Raw genomic sequence first — 20899 nt, 5'->3', positions numbered from 1 at the left:
TCACTTGCTACGGCAGCTTTAGAGGACATAATAGATGCTGATGGTGTAAAGAGGTCATGGTTAGATTCCCACCCCCCCCAGTTTTGCCTCCAGAACCTTCTTCTAATGCAGCACAGGAGAGTCAGGTCACCATGGGTAGAGCTGGAAATGGTGGTTGGGATTTCACAGGGCAAGGGAAAGAATTGCTGATGAGGTGATGCTATGGAAAGCAAAGAGGCAAACAAAACAAAACAAAACAAAAAACAAACAAACAACAACAACAAGCAAAAAACATAAAACAACCAAAAAACAAAGACAAACAAACAAACAATACAACCTGAGTTTTGGCTTTGACTTTGTTAAGAAGGACAATACTCTCTCCAGTTGAGCTTGCTTGCTTGCATTCACTCATTCATTCATTCATTCATTCATTCATATTTTGTTGGTAGCTCAGAAGGCCTTACTTCTTAGGAAGTGAGAGGGGGTAAGATCTGACTAGGTGGTCACCCTCACCCTGATTATGCTAGGAGAAGGGGGGCAGACAGAGTCCGGGTCAGACGGGCTCTGGGGTGCTGACTTTATTTTTCTTGGTATCAAACTTGTCAGCACAGGTAAGAGGATCTGTGTCCCCAAATTGCCCTTACTTCCTTTTTGAGACGCAGGAGCTAGCAGCTCTTGGAGGGTGAGTACGGGAATAGTGTGTAAGAGGGTAGAGCAGTCCCTCAGGATCTTTGAGAGAGTGATCAGAAGCAGGCTTAACTAGAGAGGGAAATTTTGTTCTTCTCCAGGCATCGGCCAAACCCCTGCATGGCATTGGGGGGCCCTTGATGGAGACGAGGTTGGTTCCAGAGAGAGAATCAAGGGCTCACATTCCCTCTGAGAAGTACAGGGTGAGAGCGTTCAAGTCATCACAGGCCAGCAACAGCTCACTGCGAATTTGGCTCGAGGCACAACTGAGTCCTAGGGACTTTTTCTTCTTCTTCTTTGTTCCAAAGCATTTCCCTACCTACCAGATTTCCAGAAGCTTCTTTGTGAATCATTATCTGTCTTTCCCTCTACCAAGGGGCAGCTTGTGTGGATAGGTTTACCTAAAAAGAGACTTGAAATTCTCAATGTTAGCTCCTCTCTGGTCCTCTCTGGGATGTGTCTTCAAAGTGCTTGTGTAGCCTGCACCAGGCCCTGGGTCGATCTCTAACACTGAACAGCACAGACTTGATGGCTCATGCCTGTAATTCCTCAGAAAGAGGTGGCGGGATGATGATGAGTTCAAGGTCATCCTTGACCACACAGTGAGTTTGAGGCTAGCCTAGTATATACGAGCCCTGCCTACACAATCAAATGTATAAATGTTTTAACTCTAACTCTCCAGCTGCATCTTGCAACTTTGCAAATCCATGCACATCAGGACACCAAGACAGCCACCCTTAGTGCCTGGTGCTGCTGTTGTGATGTCTTCTGGGTGCTACACGTTGGAAGCCTCGGGAGTCCCTAGTGTTTCCCAAGATCAAGAGAGCGACACAGAATGTCCCTGGCTGACTCTACTCAAAAGAGAGTGCAGGGCTTCAGCTAGGGCCACTGGGGACCAGAAAAATCCAGAGCTAAATTAGCAGCAATGACAGGTTTTGACTCCATGGAAGATACATATTAATGAAAGCATGCAACCCAGAGGAATTTTTTTCCAAGAGGGAGAAATTAATGTCTTAACAGGGACTCAACAGAGAGGGAGAGAGATGAAGACTAGACAGAGAATCTGTGAATGAGCGAGCAGAGCAGAAAAGCCAAGCCTTGCTCCTTCTGTCAGCAAAGAAACCCTGGGCCCAGGTCCGACTAGACGCGTTCGCCCATGTGGACTCACTCTCTAGCACCTACCATGTGTCCCGCACCAAGCTCTGTCCCTCCTGCCCCAGGGTCTCCGTGGCCTAGGAGCTTCCTCTGCTGGATAAAGCTACCTCAAAATCTCCTCTGGCTCATCATTGCCTCTTCAGGGCATACCGTGCTGTGATGGTCCTATCTGAGGAGACACAGTGTTTGTCAGAAAACCACACATGAGGACATAGGACTCCCTGGTTGACCTGAGAAGACACACGGACTGCATCAAGGTCAAGCGGGCAAGCTATTCTCAGGTGGCAGGCAACCTGTCTACTATTTGTGTTTGTGCTCAGATTTTTCCAAGTGCCGAATGCCACCTGTACTGTACACTTTGAAGCCCACGCTGAGTAGGCAAAGTGCACCACGCAGAGTAACTGTGACAACTATTTCCTGTTTCTGAAGTTTACAAGAATTTGCTTTGCACCAGGTATTGTTGGTGTAGTACGGTAACCATCACTACCTTGGTTTTGATTTTGCTCAGGCTCTAGAAACCGTAAAGAGGTATTGATTTGGAAACAGTCTCTTCAAACTTGAATACGGTTTAGTTTTTCCACTTGTTATCCAGCGTCTTATCTGCAATGAAGTTTTGGCCTGTGGGAGGTAACATTACTATTCAACTCAAGCTAGTTAGCCTATAGCTAGGACTGGTTCTGAGGCTCTGTGTGGGCCAAGAAGGTCTGAAGCCCTCTGGGAAAGCATGGGGGCTATCTCATTAAAGTCAAAGTTCCTGACGAGCCCTAACTTTCCTGAGCTTTTCAAAGCAGTCTACACCTCCACAGAGTTAAAAATACTGGAGTCCCTGGAAATTGGTCTTCTATTCTGCAACTGTGGTAGTTTTGACTGCCTCTGGACCTGCAGCCTCTAGAACACAGCAAGGTCAGCATTAAGACACTGCCCAAATAGTGTAGATTAACAACGAGCTGAGGCTGCAGATGCATGCAGGAAAGAGAAGCAGAGGTGAGAGGCAGAAGTGGAAATCATGAGGTACAGGCCTGGTCCTCACTCCTGTTGTAGCCTTGGGGCTCTCCTATGTACAGCTCTGGGCTCCAGTTGCTCATCCTTGGATGAGTCTATGTATGGTAATGTGTTACATCCTTTGCAGTTGCCAAAGGAGATGAGGGCTAGGAGCAAAGAAAGCTCTGGTTTGTTTTGTTGTCTGCCTACCAGCAGGGTACAGGGCACCAAAATTGCTGTCACCAAGAGGAAAAATAGACTCAGAGATCATGTGGATCTTTCCATGTATCAGCGGGTCCAGGACAAGACAGGGGCTTCTGGGCTCCAATCCTTTTTCCATTGCCTTACACCTCTTTCCTATCACCTCTTCGTCAAGTCCCAATCCCTTCCAAACAGAAGAAAGACAGAACAAACATAGGGTCCAACTATTCAGAGGTGCCGAGTGGAGCTAGTACCATCTTCCTGCAGGCTTGCAAGTGCATTCCGATTGTGTTTGTGCTTTAAGGCTCTTCCTCTCTCCCTTCCCCTCTCCCCCTCACCCTCTCTCCCCCCCCTCCCCACTCTTTCTCTAAGACAGAGTTTCATTGTATAGCCCTGGCTGTCCTGGAACTCACTCTGTAGACCAGGGTGGCCTTGAACTCAGAGATCCACCCACCTCTGCCACCCGAGTGCTGACATTAAAGTGTAAGCCACCACCGCCTGGCTCCTTTTGTCTTATAGTGAACTCCAGATGCAGGATAATCAAGAAAGAAAGACAATGGTTTTTCTTTTCTTTTCTTCTCTCATGTGCATTTCAAATGTGTGTGGGCCTACATATGTGTGTATGTACATGCCAATGTGTAAACAAGTATGGAGGCCAGAGTGAATTTTTCAATCACTCTCTATTTTATTTACCATATCAGAGTTTCTCCATGAACCCAGACCTCAATAAATAGGATAATGGCCAGCTTGCCCCTGGGGTCCCCTGTCTCCACTTTCTGGGATTGTAGGAAGGACTCAGTGCTCACTTGACTTTTATGTGGGCGATGGGGATTTGAACTCTTGACCTCTCGCTTTCACAAGAACACTGTACTCAGCTCTCCAGCCCTGACAGATACTTTTCTGACCCATCTTAAGTGAGGTTGCCAGGGCTGGTGAGATGGCTCAGTGGGTAAGAGCACTGACTGCTTCCCCGAAGATCCTGAGTTCAAATCCTAGCAACCACATGGTGACTCACAACCATCTGTAATGAGATCTGATGCCCTCTTCTGGTGTGTCTGAAGTCAGCTGCAGTGTACTTATATATAATAATAAATAAATCTTAAAAAAAAAAAAGCAAGATTGCCATTTCGTAGGCCATCCTCTCTGGTGAGAAAAGTGTACATGTCTCCTGACAATCCACATCCCAAAGCCCTCAACCTTAGGTACCATTTTTTTTTTTTTATCAGCATCACTGAATTTAAGGTACTTAGCAGAGAACCTGCATGTGTTGACGGCTACACAGGGCGTAGTGACCAGCAGTGCAAATGGTCCCAGTGCCACTCACATATCACGTAAGAAGCGCAGTGAACACAGACAGCTGCTGGCTTCTGCTCCTCACATCCACACTACATGAACAGGTAAAGACCCTACTGTGAGGACTTGTGTGCTATGATCAGGTAAAGACCCTACTGTGAGGACTTGTGTGCCAGTCACAGAAACCACATCCTCTCCCAACAAGAGACCAGAATGGTATTTTCACAAACTCTGTAACTTTCCCAAGAAGTCAAGACAGGAACAATACACACCAATTGCTTGCAGCTTTGTCCCTCTGGGGGAGAGGAGTAAAGAGTCGTGGAAGGGACAGGAGTGTTTGGGACCTGGTTTCCGGACTGGGGAGTTTTGACAGCATCACAGAAGGTAGCACCCTCCGCTTCTCTGTGTTCTTCAGCATTCAAAGCCTTTAAGCGAATCCTCTTTCTGGGCAAACAGGCACCGTCTAAAAATAAACTCAAGGTCCTGAAACATTCTGGTTTGCCTTTAAGCTTTCTTTTGCTAGGGACTGGGCTGTCTATTTTCAGTTTTGCAGCCCTAGGTGGTATGGATTTGATCTATCATATGACAAATGGCCTAATGACGCTGAGCCAGTCGTGAGGTCACAGTAGGTTGGTTATGGTGGGGGAATTGGGGAACAGTCTCATTTAGCGATTCCTGGAACCACTGGAGAAACAGATGATGTGTAGACAGCCCCAGAGGACAGAGTGCTATTTGAGCCTCGTCCAGGTAAGGACAGAACAGTAAAAGCACGCTAAGAGAAGAATGAGAAGGGGTTGGAGGAGACCATCACGGCACTGGTAGGACGTTCTGGCATGTCACGGTTGCCTGGGTTAAGCAGGTGCTCCGGAGGCTTGGTTCTCTGGCCCTGTGAGGTGGATCTGGCTTTCAGAACCATGATGATCCATGCCTTCTCGTGTTTCTCCATTCCTCTTCCTGACTCGACTTCAAGTTCACCTTGCCTCGGGCCCTTTTGATCCCTTGGCACTTCCATCAGGCCCTTGAGTTCCCTTCCTTGGAGCCACACCCCTTGCCCTTTGTGACTCTATCCTTCCAGCTAATCTCTCCCAGGGGCTGCCCGGAGCCTCTGGAGTACCACGGGGTGACTCTTACATGCTGTTTTCATCCCTCAATAAAATATCATCCTCACACCCACCGGGAGGCTTTAGCTGTTAACAGAATAATAGCGACCTAAACGTAAGAACTCTTGTTTATCACAAGAAGTCCGGGACCAAAGGGACTCATGTTGCTCCAGTCCAGAAGCCCCGAGTTCTTTCTTCTTGCCCCACCTGACCATCACAGCTTTTCCTTCTGGTCGCCCCAGGACTGGAAGATGACAGCTGTGGTGACAGGTTTCACATTTTAATTAAAAAAAGGAGAGGACGAAACAGGGTTCCTACCCGAGTTTGTAACTGTTGTGGTTTAGATGTGTCCCCTCCCCCCAAAGTTCATGACTTGGAAAGTCAATCCTCAAATTCACTTGTTAGGATGCTTGGAGATGGGGCCTTTGGGTAGTAATTATAATGGACGAGATCTTAAGAATGTACATTTGTGGCTTGAAGAGAGTAGAAAGAGATATGCTTGCTGGGCAGTGGTGGTGCACTCCTTTAAACCCAGCACTTGTGAGGCAGAGGCAGGCGGATTTCTGAGTTCGAGGCCAGCCTAGTCTACAGGGTTACAGGGTGAGTTCCGGGACAGCAAGGGGCTATACAGAGAAACCCTGTCTCAACAACAACAACAAGAACAACGAGAGAGAGAGAGAGAGAGAGAGAGAGAGAGAGAGAGAGACAGAGACAGAGACAGAGACAGAGACAGAGACAGAGAGAGACGGAGAAAGATGCTTGCTACATGTCAATAATGTGATGCCCTCTGTCCTGTTATGATGCACAAGAAATCTCTCGTTAGGTTCTGGGTAGATGCTGGTACCACACATTCCGGATCTTCCCAGACTCCAGAACCAGAAGCCAAATGAGCTTCTTCATAAAGGACCAGTCCTAAGAATTTTTTTTTAATGGCCATAGATAACAGACTAACATAATATCTTACACAAGGAAAATGGAACGTTTGCAGAAGCCCTTTGGTGAGATTCTCCACAAATCCAGTTAGCCAGACTGGCCCTTCGTCCTGTCTGGCAGTGTAGGAATCTGGGGTTGGTGGTATATGGCTTGCCTGTCTCCCCCAGTTGGGAGCAAGAGAGAAGGGGATTGTGGGTACTGTGAAGTTAGCTGTAGTTACCACACCTGCCACTGATGAAGGCAGAAGAGCTTTACAAGTGCAGAGAAGCGTGGAGGACTTTTCTCAGAATACATGCATTCAGCACACCAGCACAGCCCCTGCTTTTTGCACTGTAGGAATCGTATCAATGGAGGAGAGTTCAAGGCTCAGTCCTCCAGCATGCTCTTCCATCCTGTTTGCCTTTAGCACAACTTGCCAGAAGACATTGTCTTTTCCCCCATCCATCTTTGTGTCTCTGGTTTTTATAAGCTATTTGAGAGCAGGGATCTTACCTCAGGCCTTCTGTTGTTAGGGACTCAAATTAGCATCTTGCCCTTTGCTGGCATCCAGGACAGTGTCCTTAATGATGGGGGACATAACCTCGAACATCACGGTGTGGACAGAGAGGCAGCACCTGTCCCATGAGACCCACAGCAGGCTTTCTTAGGAGGCAGCATTTGGTGAAAAGAATGTGATCATGAAGAGTTTCCTGTGGAAAGTTCTTTAAGTTTTCAAGCTTGTTTTTCCTTTCGAAAAAAGGGGGTTGGAAGTGTTTCTAATTTTAGTTTACTGTCCTTCTCTCCTTATATGGAATCATCTGTTTGTTTATTCAGTAACACTGCTTGAGTACTTTCTGTAGGTGAGGCTCTAGAGACTTGGAGATGGTTAACAAGAGTCCATGCTCTTCCCTGTGGAGAGGAAGACAAATCAGGCCATGTCTCATGCAAGAAGGGCCACTGTGATGTCTACGTGTCTTGGAACTCAGAAGCTCTGGCTTATATTAAGGGAAATATTCAGCCTTTGGTATGGTTCAGCTTGTGTTAACTCTGTAATAAGAAAACCCGGGTTTATCCAGGCATGGTGGTACACACCTGTAATCTCAACTCTTGGGAGGCAGAGACGGGAGGATTTTAGGAGTTTAAGGTCCTCTTCAGCAATAGAGCAAGTCCAAAGTCAGCCTGGATGTCAAGAGATTCTGTATCAAAGCAAGAAAGCAAAAGAAAGGAGTGAAGAAGGAGGGGAGGGGAGGGGAAGAGAGAGGAGGTAATGGCAGGAGAGGAGAGAGATGGGAGGGGGAGAGGAGTGTAGGACAGGAGATGAGAGGGGAGAACAGCAGAGGAGATGGGAGGGGAAGGGAGTGTAGGACAGGAGAGGAGAAAGGGAGGCTGCTGGAGGCTGAAGGCGAAGGAAGTGTGAGGCTCTAGATCTGACCGCTATCACTGATGGAAAAGCAGAGCTGAGTTGGAGAGGGCTCGGTATTCAGACACACACGGCTTTAGATCAGGGCTACTCAGTCGACTCTGGGACCTGGGGGAGCTTTCTGACCCCTGAGCATTGCTGAGTTCACGTGTCAGTCCCAGTACCTGTCAGCTCTGAGTGTATCCTTCATTATATGATCCATGGGAGTGAAATTCCATCAGCCTCCTTTCAAGTGAGCACAGATTTAGGCTTTCTCAGCAGAGATGAAACAGTCGAGGAAGAAGGGGATGCCTGCCATTCTACATGAGTGGTTAGAGATGGTATGGGTGTATGGACATCATAGAGCCTGTCTAGCTATGACTATGGGTCCAGTCCCCAACTGTGATTAGCCTAATGATGGCCTTCCCTAAGCCTGCTCTGTTTGGGAGTTGGAGCCCTAAATGGTCCATCCAAAAGGCCTCATGTCTGTGACAACACACAGTGCCCACATGGCTCATACACAGTTATATGTATATGTGTATGTGTATATGTATCCTATACGTATAGGCTAGTATACACAGGAAGACTGATCCTTCTGAAGATTCCCCACCTGCCACATATGGACCTGCCCAGTCTGAGGCCTCAGTCTCTACCCTCCCCAGTGGTAGGACCCCAGCTCATCACTGTACTTGATCCCTGGGCCCTGCCTGAACTTGGAAGACATCTTTGTTAGTTTCCCAGCAATTCCATTGCAGCTCTGGCCTGACTAATCCAATGAACTTCTGTGTTCTCTGACGGCCTGACCATCTCCACCTTGGCCTGAATCCCATCCAGGCTTCTCCTCTATCACCTCCTTCATGCTGGGACACCGGGAAGTTTCCTCCCATCTCACAGTGGTCTTCCATCTTAGCTAAGAGCTCTTTATACCACACTTGCCCTCCAGGGCCCACTGTATGGTTCTATCTCCTGGTGGGAGTCAGGCTGCTCACCCAACCAATTAAAAGAGACAGTAGCATCTCTACTTCACATTTATCTTCAGATCAAGTGAGGAGGCCTTTGTAAGGCTCAGGGCTCTATTCACCAGGGCCGTTCCATTTCCTCTCTGCTTCATCTGTTTTATTTATTTTTTTCTCACTCAGAACAAGGTTAACTGATGTCAGTGTCTTCTGGGTACTGGGCAACCTGCCATGTCCTGACAGGATGGCGCTGACGTGCTTGTGGTTAGCCTTAGAGGAGGAGACAGTGGGTCAGAGTGGCTACAGTGGTTACCTGGGGTCCCGTGTAGCGCACAGTGGATTAAGCTAACTCAGGTTGACGGGCATCCTGTCTAACATAGCACAGTGATGGCAAGCTTCTTCCTACAGCCATAAACACTCTTCATTCTCACCCAAACGAGAACAAGTTTACTACATGACAACTCTCCCTCTCTACCCCAGAGTTTCACTCGATAATGGGGCAGCCAGCCGCAGCAGATATTCATTTGCCGGACCTCTTCCATCATGACACAGCTAGGCAAGGTCTGAGCCACTGGGAGGCATGAGCCTCTGGTCTTCCTCTCGGAGAACTGGCCTCTGAAGGAGACGGGCCCGTCTTACTCTCTGAGCTGATACTAAACAACTTTGAAGAACCTGGGAGTGAGATGGTAAGGCTCTACCCTGAGGGGCTGGAGAGATGGCTCAGGGGTTAAGAGCACTGGCTGTTACTCTCCCAGAAGACCTTGTGTTCAATTCCCAGCACCCTCATGGTAGCCCACAGCTGTCTGTAACTCCAGTTCCAGGGGATCCAACACCTTTACACAGACATCCATGAAGATAAAACACCAATGCACATAATTTTTTTTAAAAAAACTGCTTATATTATATAATAATATTTAATAAAAGAATTATATTAAAATATATAAGATATATATTCCACATATATATTCCATTCTGAAAAGAACCTTGTGAGTTCCCATCTCCTTCACAGCAGGGATGAAAGGCCTGCACTGCCAGACACAGCTCAAGATGCCCACGGCTCTGTTGAGATGCTCATCCTCAAAGAGTGCAGAAATCCTTAGAGGACTCCACATCAGATTACATCATATAATTGGCCGCCTGAGTTAACTTCTGGTTTTATGTGCCCACTAAGGTTTTCCAAACTCTTAGACCACGTAGGATCAGTAGGTGCCCACTGCATGTCCCTCGAATGGTGAATTTACACACAGTCTTGCCTTATGCCATCGTACGTGGTGCTTTGCTGGGGGGGGGGCATTAAAGTAAGATTTAAAGGAAAGATTTTAAAAATAAACTTATTTATTTGTCTCCACATGTGTGAACTATGTGTGTGCAGATACTTGCAGAGTCCAGAAGAATGTGTTAGATCCTGTGGAATTAGAGTTACAGGTGACTGTGACCCACCTGATGTGGGGACTGGGAACTGAACCTGGGTCCTCTGCAAGAGCAGCAAGCACTCTTAGCTGGTTGCCATCTTCCTAGCCCTAAGATTTATTTTTGTTTATGCACATGTGTTTATTCACACCTGAGTGTGTGTTTGTGTGTATGTATATGTGTGTGTGTGTGTGTGTGTGTGTGTGTGTGTATGTATGTATGTATGTATGTATGCCCTGTGTGAGTACCTACAGAGGTCAGAAGAGGCCATCAGATACCTTGGAGCTGGCATTACAGTCCATTGTGAACCATCTGACCTGGGAGCTGGGAACTGAACTTGGGGTCCTCTGGAAGTTCCTGGACCACTGAACCATATTCAGCCCCAGTAGGATTTTATTTTTAAAAAAGGATCAGGGAGGAATGAGTTCGTTGCCATAGGACTAACCACTTTAAACCTCAAGCTGTGCTGTGACACAGGCTACGCTCAGAGTCCTGTGAACTGGAACATCCCTGCCCCATCCTCTAAGACATCAGCGTGTTTATGCCATCCTGGGTATTGAACCCCTGGTCTCCCCACACTATATCCAGGCTATCTTTTACCTTTTGTTTTGAGTAGAGCTAACTAAGTTGCCCAGGCCTTAACCTCACTATGTAGCCTACGCTGGTACTGAACTTATGATCTTTCTGCCTCAGTCTCCTTTGTAGCTTGGATTGCAGGCTTGTTCCAGCAGGTCAGAGCCACGTGTTAGTTTCATTTTAGAGTATGCCCATTGCTCTGTTGATGTAGTAGTCAGGCAGGCAGGGGCAGGAATGAATAATCCATCTAAATGGAGCCCTTTGGAAGAGATGGCAGGGTGTCGGGCAATGAGTTCTCCACACAGCAGCTACTTCTAGAATGTCCCTTGGTGCTAATGATATTGTGATGATAGCAAGACCTTAAAATAAAGAACTGGTGTTGGGTGGGGCATGGATGTGGTTCATGAGTTGGGGGGTGCTGGTTTAGGGACATGGAGGAAGATGGATCTTGGGAGACGTGGGTAAGATAGGACATGGTTAGAGGGTGACATGAGTTGGGAAGATATGTGTGAGAAGAGACATAGGTGGATGAGCACATGGGTCATGGGAGTTCAGGCAGAATAGAGCCCCGGGGAGCACAGGTGTGGTGTTTTCACTGGGCAGTCTCTAAAGTTCTTATTCCTGGCCAGAAGCTGCCATACTTTCTGTGCTTACTGACTTGGTAGTTGGCACCATAGCTCTTTATAAATATCTGAATCAAAGGGGCATAGGAAAAGAATATTCTCCACATATTTGTGGATATTCAGGTCCAGGAGGGAAACCATCCCAATGGGTCGGGGAACAGAGATTGCTCATAGCTCTTTCACAAGTATTTCATCTGTTGTGAAACTTTTGCACACTTTAGAAAAGCCTCGCTCCTCGCTTCCTCTAAGTTATTCTTGTGGTTTTTCAATTTTTTCTCTTAATGCGACGATTTTTATAAAAAAAATTGTAGAAAAAAAAGAGCAAATATATCCTTCAGTATATCCTACCTACCAATGTGTACTGCCACAACTGGTAGACACAGGAATGGCTTTCTTTTTTGGAAACATCAGCATTAGAACAAACGATGCCCATGGTTAGAGCCTTCTGGCTTGCTTTTCTCCCTCTTGGCGATAGCCTGGCATGTGTGTGGCTCAATCTGGCCTCAAACTCTGGCTGGAGGTCTCCCTTAAAATAAGGCTGTCCCTAAATTCAAAGCAAAGCTCTTGCAAAGGCAGAGGTTTTGTAGGCGACCTCCAGTGGCAGCACACTCCACTGGCACATGCCTCATTTTCTTCCTTTCTCTTCCAACAAATATTTGTTGAATGCTTACTGGGTGCTTATTACTGTACCATAAGCTTGAACACACATAAAATGGGCGCTCTCTCAAGACAAGCCCTTGCCTTGATGTCTCAAGACATCTCCCTCTCCTGGAACACTTCTTAGTAGGTCGGAGGAGCTCAATGGCTGTTGGTTGGATCAGTAAATGGTCTTCATCCATGTGGAGTTTAGTTTGTACTTTTATGGAATCCAAGTTCAGCAGACATGAGAGACACTTAAAAGATGACAGAGAAATGACTGGCAGGCAGCAAGCATCGGGGAGCACGTGAAAGTGTCCTAGGTGACGTTGGTCCCACTTCCTGCTGGCAGTAGGTGTGGGAAGCAACCCTGAGGTAGAAGATCTATTCACATATGGAATTTGTGGAGGTAAACCTCTGGACTGTAGCTTCCCACGGGAAAGAGCATTTCAAGTCCGTCTTGTTATCTGCCAGAAGAGTGGCAGCAACTTTCTTCACTCTCTCTGGCTTGTACACTGGAGTAGGGCTCTACAGAACGAGAGTCCTGAGGTCAGAGACAGCATGGCTTACCAAAGAATTACCTCCATTCTTCTTGGCTGATCATGGTTTTCTTTTGCTCTGAAACAGTTGTTGGCTAGAAGTTTCAAGAGACAAGAAGACAGTCAAGGAGTTTTCTTTTTCCTTAAATACAACTCAATATCACCCAGTATTAAGTGCTGAAATGGGCTCAGTTTGCATACTGTAGGGTTTCTCCCTCCCCCTCCCTTCTTCCCTCCCACCCCTCTCCTTCTTTCTTTTCCCTTCCTTTTCTCCAAACAACATAATCATCTCCTATTTCTTGGGAAGGTAGCTTCTTGCCCCAGAGTCTCATTGAAAAATCCAGAATGTTTATCTGTTTTGAGTCAGAAATGATTGGCAGTGTTGGTGGCCCGTCCAATTTCTCTTATTCCATTGGAGACGGGCTTGAAAGATAGGCCTACGTCTGTTCTTTTCCAGCTTTGTTTTCTGAAGTTCTAGGGGGAAAAAGGAATTCTACCCTTAAAGTATTTAGGAGGAGAAAATATTTTTCTTGCCTTCTTCTCATGTATGTTTATTTGTTTGTTTACTTGAAATCTCACTATGTTGCCTGGGTTGGTTTTGAACTCAGGCAAGCCTTGTACCTTGGCCTCGGAGTGCTACCATAATAGATATACACTATCTGGTCTGACTCTCTCTTTCTCTCTCTCTGCCTTTTAGTGACATTATTAACCAGTAGGCTATAATATTTGGAGGACAAAAGTTGCCCTTTGCCACTTTGTAAAGCAACATTGAGTTCATTTGTCATGACAATGTAACAGTCAGCTGTGGGCAGGTCTTGCTGGGACTGATTTGTTCAGAAACAAATTTACCATTCAATTTATTTCCATCTCTTTCCCTTGGAGAGAGGAGGGAAAAATCATTAAATACATGAGGATTGCCAGGAGGCATTCTGCATATAATGATGAGATTAGCCCCCTGGAACACAGAGTGATTTAAATTCACGCTTCCCCAGGAAGTCTCTAATAGCCAGAGTGAGTTTGGGGACTCATGTTCAGATTTCAGTCATTCCAGCTATGGTCCTTGTCCCTTATTAAAGTTGTCAAGGATTAGCACCCCTGGGGCTGCAGATAAGTCCTATTGTGGCCTCTCTCAGGAACAATTCTATTCATATCACTTTTTTTTTTCTAGATGCAAATTCAGGAAACCATTGGGGAGAGCAGTTCTCTCGACCAGATGTTGGCCTTTTCAGTGCCTGCTGAGGAGTCATCTACATTTGCTGGGGCCACAACACATTCTGTCTCCAACTTGAGTGAGATCAACAGGGAAAATCTGTCATTGGCCCAATACCCAGGACTGGAAAGCTGTCCTCAAAGCCTCCAGCAGGAAGGCAGACCAAACAGAGACAGAGACTTGCCTGGTGCTCTCTGGGCAGAATCAGCCTGTGAACTGAGTCTCCTAGAAGACAATGAGGAAGAAGAGTCGCAGCCTCCAGCCTCAGTGGCTCTCCCTCAGGGTGATGGTGTCCCCTGCAGGGAGCCAGAGGGTCTCTCTGATTCTTTCCCCCAGCCCACTGCTCCCTCCCTCCCCCTGGAAAATGTGGGCAGTGGGTCAAGGGTCAGAGAAGCTGCAGGTGGGGTGGGGTGTTTTGAAGCCGGTGACCAAGAAACATGTTATGCTACCATGGATCTCCTTGTTGGAGCACCAGTTGATAAATATTTGCCTCAAGAAATTTGCCCCGAGGACTTGGAGCTGACAGAAGGTCAAAGCGAAGTGTGTGATTTATGTTCTCCTGACAAGATACTGGCTGTTCTACAGACACAAGGTTCTGAGCCTCCACGGTCCACAGACAAGCGCAGCCAGGATGGCAAGTCAGCCGAGGGCCTTCTTTTTAACAGTACCTTCACCTGGGACACGGCAAAGGAGGCCAGTGAAGATGCTGTGGGAGAGACAGCAGCTGATGTGGAGAATCCTCCCTCCACCTTCTCTTCTACGCTACCCTACAGTGAAAGAGGGTTTGGGGAGACACAACCCCTTTGTTCTGAGACTATCTCCTTTGTAAAGGATAGTGAAGGGAGCTACAGAAGTTCCAGTCTCAGCATCCCAGCTGCCATAGACACACTTGCCAGCTACAGTTCTGACAGGGAGTGCTCAAAAGAGCAGTCAGCCGAATCAACTGCTAATGTCGACTGTCATCAGGTGACCAGGGAGATGGAGGGCATATCAACTAATGCCGCTGAGGTCCACGAAATCAAATGCCACTCCGTTTCTGTCCCCCAGGACAATGACTTTGATGTTGGTGCTGACCAGGTCTCGTGTGAGGCACGAGATGAAGATAATTCCCAATCTCTTCCAGACGACGACTCACAGTCAGGTCGTTCATTAAGTAGCTCCACAGGTGAAGCAACCGGGGAGACTCTGGTGCCAGCACCCAGCAGTGCAGGAGATCATGGCCACTTCTCCATGCCCGAGGGACAGGGTTTGTGTAGCAGGGCTCTTCAGATGGATAACCAGCCTGTGTGTCAGAGCCAGGCTATGGAGGGAGCCCACAGCAGAGGCCTTGAGGAGCACTTCCAAGAAAAGGGAAGTGGAATGAAGCATGGCATCCGGCCACAGAGCACATCCCACCAGGTTTCTCTTTCTGCAAATGACTTCCAAGAAATTTTGCCCTCCATACCCACCATGCAACAGGAGACCAATGTGGAACCCTTGGAGCACTCCCTAGCAGATTCCAGGGAAGAAATTGAGTGTAGCTCAGACCCGAGGACCAGTGACTTGGTGGTGGCTGAGAAGACTGTGGGAGAAGACAGTCATTTGGTAGTCAGTGTCCCAGCTCTCCCTGACATCCTCCTTGGAGAGAAAGATGACGTTGGGCTAGGAAGTTGGGCTGTGGGCGGCAAAGTGAAGATCATAACTCTAGAAGCTCCCGTCTTTGAAATCTGGCCACCAGAACTAGTGAGGCACCCTGGGTACAAGGAGGCAGAAGCTGGTCTCACCATGCCTGGTAGGAGCTGGGCTCTGTCTGACATCCTCAGAGCAGGTGCCACCAGATCTGAGCCAGGTGCCTTGGGAGGAGCAGCATGGGTTCCCAGCCCCCAGGCTGATGCTCTCATGGCCCTTGGAGCGAACAGGGACACCTGGCTAGGTGCTGCACCAGACAGACAAGCAAACTGCAATTGTCTGTCTTCCCAGTGTCTGAGTCAACCCCGATTCCTGGAGTCATCTGTAGACCCTGTTGAGGACAAGGAGTTAGAGGTCACGGACTCTCCATCAGAGGTTTCCAAAACTGGAGAGATGGAAATGCCTGAGACTCTGAATGAGGAACAGGAGGAAACCCAGCAGATACTGCGTCACCCCGCCGTTGTTAACCAGTCGGTGAACTTCCCTAGGATCCTGGAATCCTCTGTGGACCCCATTGACGACAGGGGTGAGCTGGAGGGTGTCTGGCCCGAGAAGCCAGAGCCCTCTGACTCCAGCGTAGAAGGAAACGAATTCATTGTTGGAAACACGTGTCAGAGGGTAGACATCCAACCTGCTAGCCTACAGCTCCCACATCCCCAGGACAGCGGGGAAATCATTCCATATGAACACACAACCAACCAAAATCGCGTAGATGGAGAGAGAGCAGAAGCCAAAACCAGTCTGCCGGATAAAGCCAAAGCGGAAGCAGAAGCTGTTGTTTGGCAGGCCCAGGGGCCTGGTGAAGAGGGACAAGGAATTCCAAGTGTATGCAGCATGAGCCAAACACAAGATGGTGGTGACAGAAGCCTAGGAGAAGCTGGGCAAAGGGGAACGGATGAGACCGAGGTCATTTCCCCCCTGTCTCCTCTTTCTAGCTGTCTCACAGGAGTGACACATACATGTGTCAAGGCTGAAACCAACAACTCCACAGGCCACATTTATGGCGGATCTGAGCCCAGAACCCGTCAAAGTGTAATTCCTATGAAGACAGAAAAGGGAACTATCGAGAGCAAGTGTGGGAACCATGTGCGCTCTTCAGATGATCTCACAAACACACCTTGTACTTCATCTCCCAAAGGAAATGTCACACGCTTGTCAATAAGCCATGGCCTGGAGGAACTGAAATCAGAGAAGCTGCAGATTGCGGAAACCAAACCCCTAAACTCATCTGACTCCCCAACAATGACCTTAGCTCTCATTTCAGGAGAATGTGAGTCAGAGAAAGACCCCAAAAGCTTGTTACGTAGGGACCCATGTCCAAAGGGCTCCACCCTGGATAGCGGGAAGAAGTCCAGAGACCAACAGCAGAAGCCTGTGGCAGCCCAGGTCAGCAAGGCACCTGGGGACCAATCAGCAATGGCTGGGTCAGAGGAGGGCAAGAAGAAGCAAGAGGCTTCGGGGAGTGGACACTTGACTGCAGGGATAAAGAAGAAAATTCTATCCAGGGTCGCAGCCCTGAGACTGAGGCTGGAGGAAAAGGAAAATTCGAGGAAGAACTCCATCGTGAAGAAGACACCTAAGTTTGAAAGGTCCTTATCCCGCACTGATGAGAAAAGAGACCCCAAAAGGGCCCCTTGCAAAGCTGAAGGGAAAGGTGAGACTGCTGTGTTTAGCAGCATTGAAGGGCTAAGCACAAAGCTCCCGTGTCCCTTTTGAGTCCTTGTCAGTTCAGATGAGCATCAGGTGGGTGTGGATGCCAGGACTGCGGCCAGTCGTCCCATGGTTCTCAAACTTGAGCAGGCACAGCTCACAGGGGTAGGGTAAGCTTGTTCAAAGGCAGGTTTCTGAACGCCACAGGAGTTTCTGATGGGGGCGGGGCATCATCAAGAATCTGCACTTGAACCCAGTTCCCAGGTGGTGTGGCAGGAACCCCTCATCACAGGTGCCTGCAGCTGTGTGATGGAGGGAGTATGACGAAGATGCTTTTCAGTTTAATTACCATCTTTAAAAAAAAAATCTCCTCTAACAGATGAGCAGAGTCACTGATGTAGCTAATCTGGAAAACTAAACTGGCTACACGCAGAGGAAGGTACATAAAAATATTTCGGCACAGTTTGAGATGTTCTTTAATTGTTAATCCCCCCCATCACTAAGCATGGATGAAGGGGTCCTTGTTTTTCTTTTCAATTTTAAGTGTACAAAATTTCTTCCCGGTACCTGAATCTACCCAGGTTTTCAGTCCTTTTAAGCCTCAAAGATATTGGCTTTGTTCCTTCTGTTTGGCTAACTGGATCGCTTCAGCCCTGCTCCCCCACAGCCTCACAGGAGCTACATTCTTTTGGAGTTATCCCTTCCCTTGCTGCCTGGCGGAAGTCTCAAGAGAAGACAGAGGGCACTGCTGGGGCCCTGTGTGTTAGAGCAGAAGGCTCTCATCCCACTGAGAGGAGAGGAGCTTTCTCCATCCTCAACCCGAGCACCTGATCTGGAGGCTGGGGTTTCTAATGCACAGCCTTTAACCCTATTACAGAAAGGGTTACTTGGAATGGAACCCAGGACTTAGTGCCTGCCAGGCGTGAACTCTGTTGACTGAAGTATGCCCCTAGCCATATATGCTGTTCTAAACATATTTATAGAGAATGAATCAATGTGTGAAAGGGTCTCAGAAGTGGGTTCAGAGCCAGGGTTGGTGGTACACACCTGCAGTCCCAGCCCCTGGGAGGCTAAGGCAGAGGGATAGTGAGTTTGAGGTAAGCTTGAATATATAGTGAGTTGAAGGTTAGCCTGGACTAAACAGTGAGACTGCCTCAAAACAACAACAAAATGTTTCAGTCCAGAAGGAGATAATACAGTGGGTGTTCTCATCCATAAAGTTACACATGGGAAAGGGATCGTTCTGAGTGCCGCTACTGTGGGAAAGTTTGGACCAAGTCTAGTGCAACCTCCCTAAGTACAAAGGAAGGAGAGAGAGAGAGAGAGGTGAAAGAGCACTCTGGGTGGCTTGCAGGTGCTAGCAAAGCAGGTACCTAGGGTTCAGCAGTGTCCTGAGAAAGCGTCCTCTGAGGCCATCAAGCGGTGGCAAACAAAGGGTTTCCCAAGTCAGGGCAGCTCGACACAGCACGCAGGACCTCGAAGGCCGTTGAGAGGCAGATTCAATGTTAAGATTTTCTATGGGGGAGAAAGATTTTCTTTCTGTTTGCTGTATGACTTTTCCTAGGGACACAAGAATAAACTCGTATTCATCCCAGACAGCACATCAGTGACACAGCAAAGAAATGATTTGACTCCAGAAGTCTGGTGAGCCAGTGAGTTGGCTGGAATTACAAGACCATGAACAAGGGGGTTACTCACAAGCACACAGATGTCTCAAAGCTCATGAGAGCTAAGTCTTGGGAGGTCCGGGCACTGACTTGCAACTTCCCTAGCAACTGTTGCTGCTTATACAACCTTGAGATGAGGCCCTGAGAGTCTCAAAGGTTCTAGAAGCTTCCCAGACTCGTGAGTTGGCCTTGAGTTTCATTGACTGCAATTCAGAAGAGACAGCAACAGGACGGTGTTTGTGCGGTTGTGTGAGGGTCTGCAGTTCCCCTGTACATAGAAGGTGCTAACCCTGGGATCACGCAGCACAGGGATGAAGAACTTAGTTCAAACACCAGGCCACTGACACCGCAGGGTTGATGCCAATCTAGCATTAGAAGGTACAGTGGTTCTTATCTGCTCCCTAAAGAATGTGGTCCTTACAGGGGGTGTGGAGTCATCGGGCCCAAAGAACCAGAGACCTCCTCTGAAGTCCTCAGTTAGGAGGAAGTTTCAAGAAGCTTGGCTTGTGTCTGAACAGGGCTCTCCTTGGCTGTTCTTTCCCAGCTGGGAAAAGGTCAGCAATAGGCCAGCCTCTCTCCTTTTGAGTGGCAATTTCCTTGGAAGAGAAGGAGACAGAAACACTGGCTCTCACTGGTTCAGGCTCACAGCTCCTTGCCCCACCTTCACGCCAGTCCCAGGCCCTTACCTGGTTTGGCTGATCAGCTGACCACTGATTTACTAAAGGAACAGTTGTTTTATAGGCCGACCCCAATTATTTGTGATGATTAGTGTGTGTTTCCTTAGTAAACACCTGCTGTATGCGCTAATGAGCCAACAGGTGAGGATCAGTGACCTGGAAAATGATTTACTATTATGGGATGTCTGCACTCCAAAGCTCTGCCCTGGACGAGCACCTGCCGTTTTCCTTTAACTAGTTATTCCTGATTAGCATGTATGAGCGTCTACCAGTGACTGACATCTTTAAGAATTGACATCACCAGTGAGCACTCAGTTCTTTATTTTGCTCGGCAGCTTTCTCTCTTCCTGGCTCCTTGCTGTTTAACACGACCAGCCCCTAGGGAAATACAATATAGGTGTGCTCACTTCTGCTGCAGGATGTGGGTCTTGTAAGACTCCAGTCCTCTCTAGAATGGGTGGGTCACATGACGCCAGGCGCTGCTTTGACTGCGTGGACCCAGCTGCCTGGTGCTCTCCTGCAAACAGCCCAGATTTAATGCCTTCCTCCTGTGTCCGGGCAGGATAGACATCAAGAGAGTGTGCTCAGGTGATCCTGGGAAAAATGAAACGGACGCTGAGAGTTCTTTCTTTGGCTTCTGAAGCTTAGCATAATGGAAGCTTCCTGTGTAACAGGAGACTCTAAAAATTATATTTAGTGTGTGTGTGTGTGTGTGTGTGTGTGTGTGTGTGTGTGTGTTTGTGTGTGTGTGTGTGTTTGTGTGTGTGTGTCACACAATGACTTGTACATTTCCCAGAATCCACCATTCAGTTCTGCACCTGCTTTTTGCTCTCCTCTTCGCCCCATGGTGCAATTGGTTCCCATGATATTGACAGAAATCTCTGCGAGGCTCCGGTTGAAGGATTTGTGACTCAGCCAGCCCATTGCCACTTCCTGGGGCCCAAGTCCGATTTTATATTTTATTCTGCGATTTTATTATCTGTGGAGTCAAGGAGATATTGGAAAGCCATTAAAGCAACACATTCAGTGTTGAGAAGTTTGAGGCATTCGAGTGCGTAAAGGCCTGAATTGGTACTTCTGGCGTGCCTGTGGACTAGACAGCATCCTATGATAATGTGTTCTTTTGTGTTACCACCGGGGCTGTAATAAACTGACCACAGTTCCCATAATGCCAGGCTGTTCCCTTGGCTGGGTCCCTCAGGCCTCCTAATGTTCTAATGCCTATCCTGCCACCTGGTGGCTGCTCCAGCCAATTACACATTTTCTCCTAAGACCCTGTCTCTGGTTAAACTCAAGAGGCAACCTCAGAATCACAGACCAACCCACGGGAGTCATTTCCTCACCATACTCACGTCACTCTTGTCAGTGAAATGGATGCAAGACAAGTCACTCCAGCCCACCAGATCACCTTCACAAAGACAACTGAACTCTGTGTGTGTGTGTGTGTGTGTGTGTGTGAGAGAGAGAGAGAGAGAGAGAGAGAGAGAGAGAGAGAGAGAGAGAGAGAGAGAGCGCTCAGTGATTTATACAGCACTTGTTGCTCTTGCCAAGTAAGTACCCAGTTTCAGTTCTCAGCATGG

General features: G+C 47.9%; 1 protein-coding gene across 1 annotated transcript in view; it reads left to right on the top strand.

Moving 5' to 3' along the window:
* Nucleotides 1–20899, top strand: part of Alpk2 (alpha-kinase 2) — a 128360-nt gene that overhangs the window by 72460 nt on the left and 35001 nt on the right. The window contains exon 5 of the mRNA NM_001037294.1: nt 13616–16979. Coding sequence (NP_001032371.1) covers nt 13616–16979 — 3364 coding nt within the window. The remainder of the gene's footprint in view (nt 1–13615; nt 16980–20899) is intronic.

The sequence above is a fragment of the Mus musculus genome, chromosome 18, assembly GCF_000001635.26.
Source record: "Mus musculus strain C57BL/6J chromosome 18, GRCm38.p6 C57BL/6J".
Classification (NCBI taxonomy): Eukaryota; Metazoa; Chordata; class Mammalia; order Rodentia; family Muridae; genus Mus; species Mus musculus.
This window is presented reverse-complemented; position numbering and strand designations above follow the sequence as displayed.